Source organism: Neophocaena asiaeorientalis, unplaced genomic scaffold (genome assembly GCF_003031525.2).
Source record: "Neophocaena asiaeorientalis asiaeorientalis breed wild unplaced genomic scaffold, Neophocaena_asiaeorientalis_V1.1 scaffold70, whole genome shotgun sequence".
NCBI classification, from domain to species: domain Eukaryota; kingdom Metazoa; phylum Chordata; class Mammalia; order Artiodactyla; family Phocoenidae; genus Neophocaena; species Neophocaena asiaeorientalis.
Window position 1 is genome coordinate 12,488,197 of NW_020175410.1, and position 5,261 is coordinate 12,493,457.

Sequence of the window (5,261 nt, forward strand, 5' to 3'; positions counted from 1 at the left end):
CAAAAACTGTTTTACTGCAACAAACTAGGAAAAGCTGACTTTGGTTCATTTCAGAGAAGGAAATATTCTGGGACATCCAACTTACCTGTTGTCTCTGCAACTTGACTTCTTTGCGAAGTTGCTCAACTTCCATCTTCAGCTTTTCCTTTTCTGGCAAATCTTCGATGTGAAGGGCCGGCATTTTCGCCCCAGACTGGGCGCAGGGGCGGCTGTGGAAGTGGGGCGGCTGGACGTGCCGCAAACCAGGGCGCGTCCCGAACTAACTACGTTGCCTGCGCACCCGACCAGCGCAGGAGGTGACAGCCTCCCCCAGCGCCCCGACGACTTCCCCTCACGCCAGCCCTGCCTAGCGTCCCAGGATCTTAAAACCCCTGCTCTTTTTCTCAGATCTCCACAACCCCAGGAGGCCTGCCCCCGGGAGCCCGGGGAGGGTTGAGTTTGCGAGGGGGCCCAGGGACGCAGAGAGGCTGCGCGCTGCGCTGTGCGGTCTCCCGCGGGGATGCTGGCCGGGCCCGCCCCGGCTCCCGACCCTGCCACGCCCGCGGGAGACCGGCCTGGGCTGGGGCCAAAGGGTTGGAGTTGAGCGAGCCCACTTTCCTGGAGAAACAACAAAAGTTTTACTTTTTGTTCCATTTTTTTCCCCCCAAGTCACATCCGGGTTTTGTTTGTGAAGCAAGAAAAGGAGGACACTAGCCGGCAGGAAATAACGGCCCTTCACTTCTCCAAGTGTTTCAAAAATATACAGCATGTAACTTTCCTCCAGCTACATACATGTTTACTGTGGGAAATGTGGACGCTTAAGAAAAGGCCCAAGAGGAAAATGAAACTGAGCTGTAATCACAGAAACGCCCATCACATCTGTTGATGTACACACACCCAGTCTGTTAAATGCCTGAAGTGGATTAACAAGTTTTGGAATAAAAAAAAAAGGCATCGGGATGTGAATATTGTTTATAACTCGCACGGCCATTTTCTGACATTAATAAATTGTCATCCTCAACAACAGAGTTTTATTCTTTCTTCAGGGGAATGTTTTGTAATGCTCGAAGTATAAGCGGATGATCCTAGAAAAGACAGAAGCAGAAATCTTGAAGTTCTTACCAGAAAGTATTTCTCCATTCCCCATCTGTCAAGGTTTGGGTGACACTTGACACCGAGGGTTTTGAATTCCTGGCTCAAGCATCTTCCTGTATGTTTGCAGTGGATTCGCTTAGTATTGGTTACTCCACTTTCTGGAAAGCAACATGCATCTAGCTGCTACTTTGTGAAGCCAGGAACAATGTCTGATGTGACAAACGTTTGCATGCAATACAAGGTTTCCCTTTGACTATCTAAAATGTTGTTAATGATGCTCAAAAGACTAGAAGAAAAATAAAGCATGTAGGAAGAAAAAATAAAGTATCCCAAGCAGTCAGATACATATTCCTTTCTCCCCAGAGATTACCTCCTGCCTATAGAGTCAAATTCAAGTTGAGTAGAGGCAGTAACTGAATATTTCAGGGTATTCGGCCTTAGACACCATAGCCGTTCCCTGTTTTGTAAGCAGAGGTTTTTGTTTGCTCATAATTCCTCACCAGGCTCCACCCACTTATCCTCAATAAATATATTAGAATGAAAAGAACAATGAGCCCCTTGATGAGTACTCATGGGTTGCAGACCCTGCTCTGCCACTGGCCATCACTAGAAAAGTCACTTATTTCTTCCCGAATTTTGGTTTTCTAGTTTGTGAGATATGTCATGGGGTAGGGGAGGGGTGAATTAGCTAAGGTGAATTTCATTTCTAATTGTATTTATGTATCTACATCTGACACATCACTTTCACAAAGAAAAATATTTAGGAGCTTCATTTTCTGTATTTGAAATACCACACATTCCAGGATCTCCCAGGCTCAAAAAACTTGGATCAGCTGCAGGAGTTTTCCCAGTTAGCAAGCAGTGAGCCAAGACAAAAAGCTCACATCCAGAACTGATATATATATTTTTTTAATTTCCCCATTGCTTAAATTTAAAAGGTTGGTTAAAACTAGCTTAAATAAGTTAGTGAAAGTAAGTTAATGTAGCCTGAATTAAATAAGTTCAGCACCCAAATTAAATAAGTTGGTTAAGCAAATAAATGTTCATCTGTTCCAAATCATAAGAAGAGAGTTATTTTGGCCTTGAAATTTCTTCCCTGTGAAATCATCCAGTTGCATGCAGTGATATTTATAAATCCATAATGGTTCTTTAAATGGTTCTTTAACTTCTTCCACAGTATTATGAGACTTAAATTAGAAATGAAATACATATTAGTATAATTTTAAAAATTTATTCTTATCAAATAATTCACATGCTAATAATATCATGTTAAGTAAATTGATTAAACTGAGTTGGAAAATGCTGACATCTCATGATCACATGGCACTGAAAAACATTTTGCTGTTGTTTGGTTTTAAATGGTAAAATGATGGGTACTTTTTTCTTTAAAAAACAAAAAAACAAAATACAAGCGTATGTAGCTCCCTATTCCTAAGCACTACTTCAACTCCTGGGGGCAACCATGGTAAGCAATTTCTCGTGTATTCTCGAAGACATATTTCATCAGCAAAATATTTTGGATAAACAAATGTTAAAATCCATTATTAGTTGTATCCAATTGTGTTAACTTTTTACTTATATTGTACATATTACCTCTAATGAAGTTACTTTACAAAATAGTATGTGTAGAAACCATTCTGCAATGAAGATGACAGATGTAATCAGAAATGAACCTTTATTAGCCCACTGTCTCTTGACAAATGTTTTAAAGAATCTACTAAATTAAAAAAAAAAATTAACCATGTGGTTATTTTCACTTTTAAAGTATAAAAGAGCAAAGACTATGACATATTTACCTTGGCATGTAAAGAAAGGGAAAGCTCTTTGACTATTTTTCTAATGTATTAAGTATGCTGTTAAAAATCCATGTAAAGAAAAGTCTATAAGCAAATGTTGAGGTTAATTTTATTGGAGTTGATTTAATATAACATGAGCTCAAAAAAGCAGGGTTCTGGTTTTATTTTATCTTGTGAGTTTTTCAAGACATAGATCCCTTCTGCCTCTGTTCTGTAATATAAATAAAACTAGGTTACCTCCCAAATTCTGCTCTTCTAAAATTTATAAAGTAAATGGTGACTGTTTAGGCCATGAAAAGGATTGTTTCTTTAAGGGAAATATTTAACCCACATTTGATGCACTCGGTTCATTTGATATTGGTTCAATTTATTATAAGATTCCGTTTCCAGATAAAAATAATAGGAAATCACAAGATGACCAGGTCTGATGTTCCAATTTTCATTAACAATTACTTACAACTCATCGTATCAAAATGATTTACCAATTCTGTCCATATAAGAGTTTAATTTCTACTGCATATAATTGGTCTTTTTCATTACTCAGTTTACTGTCTTCCTTGTGGCAATATATTCTTTTAAGAATTTAGGAAGTCTGAAATTAGCCTTGTTTTGAAATTGGGCTAAAATCAAATCAATCCAAATTAAAATAACAGTGAGCGTTTTTTTTTTTTTTTTTCTTGCTAAAGTTTAAACTCACCTATATGTACACTGGTGGCCCTGGAATAACAACTTCTGAAAAAAACCCAGAGTCACTGACTGCCAGTTGTAGCTGTGTAGGCTGAGGGACATTCTGATTTTATTACCTTCTACCTGGACCATCTTTCCTATAATTTTTATCTTATTCAAATTTCTGCTGGCAATCTGTATTTTTAAGCAACAGGAATTTTACCTTATGGTTGATTTAATCATTAGTTAAGCCAATAAGAATTCTGAGTTATCCAATATAAAAAATACCTCCCTTGCCTGCTTTTAATTGAACACTTATTAAGTTAATTAAATTGTAGAGACAATTTATTAGTTGATATGGCAGTTTCAAAGATGAACAGTTTCTGACTTGGGAAATTTACAGTATAGCATTGATACTAAGACAACCATATAAATTAGAGTAAGAGAAAGCAAAGTAATGTTAAATGACTTAAGAGATATACGCTGGGAATGAAATGAGAGACTGAGATAGTTTTTAGTCAGCCTCAGAAGAAGGGTAGGATTTCAAAAGGCTGAAATGAGATGGAGTGGAGGGACATTTCGGGTGGAGAGCTCAGTATGACTAAATCCAGGTGAGAAAATGAGGTGGCACGTCAGGGATTATTTAATAGTTAAGTCTGTTGACTACAGGAAGTCTAAAGGTTTTATTATAATAGAAGACATTTATTACTTTTTTTCTATATGTTTATCTCCTATCTAAATGATTTTATATAGTCACATAAGGATCCACCTTAATCCATTTTACAAAGTTCAAGTGTTGAAATTACTTATCTGAAGGTCTCAGCTATAAAGTGGATAAGTCAGGGTTTTAATGTAGCATCTTCTGGCTCCCAAATCTATTTCCAGTTGTTAGATGAAAGGTAGAAATGTTGTTAGGACTATACATGTTACTAAATGCCAAAGCCAAGACTTCATATTTTTTTAATCCGAAAAAAAAAGATATATTGAACACTTAATAAACATTAAATGGCACATGGAAAAAGCTCCTAGAGACAGACAACAATTAAACAAACAAATAGATAAAACATATAGGATGCTAGAAGGTGGTGGGTATTATGGAGGAAAATTAGAGTGGGAAAGGGAGATAGGGAGTGCTGGGGGTAAGGGTGGAGAGGGTTTTTGTAATTTTACACAGGGGAAAGAAGCTTCTCCTGAGGAAAAAAGACGAGACTCCTGTAGTTTATCTTGGAATCCCTTAATACACAAAGCATGTTTTGTAATAGGGAAGAATCTTTTGTATTCTATTACAAGTTAATCACTAAAGGGATATTGCCTATAAGCTTAAATTATACATAACGGCCCATATTTGGGAACCCTGCCTCCTAGGTAATATGCATTTAGCTAAAATACCTTTGTTTAGCTCACAGGAAACATTCTGACCAGGCCCACCTGTGAACGATGGCAGGGAGGAAGAAATGAATACATCCCCTCCAGAGGCTGATGGGAACCAGGAAAGGTTTGACTTTACTCCCTCCCCTTTTAGTATAAAAGAAGCCAGAATTCTAACTCAGGCAAGATGGTTCTTTGGGACACAAGCCCACCATCTTTTTTAGTTTGCTGGCTTTCTGAATAGAGTTGTTTATTGCTTTCTGAATAGAGTTGTTTCCCGAAGAACTCATCTCTTGATTATTGGCCTGTCGTGCGGCAAGCAGTATGCGCTTAGACTCAGTAACAGTTTGATATGTG

At 37.9% G+C, this 5,261-nt stretch overlaps 1 protein-coding gene across 2 annotated transcripts in view; it reads right to left on the reverse strand.

Moving 5' to 3' along the window:
- GNG11 (G protein subunit gamma 11) overlaps window positions 1–584 on the reverse strand; it is a 4,881-nt gene extending 4,297 nt beyond the window's left edge. Inside the window, exon 1 of one of the 2 annotated variants that reach the window (XM_024767070.1) lies at window positions 86–584. In XM_024767070.1, the coding sequence (XP_024622838.1) occupies window positions 86–181 (96 nt within the window). In that variant the 5' untranslated portion in view covers window positions 182–584. The remainder of the gene's footprint in view (window positions 1–85) is intronic. The other variant, XM_024767072.1, reaches the window with a different exon arrangement.
- Between the last annotated feature and the right edge of the window lie 4,677 nt (window positions 585–5,261).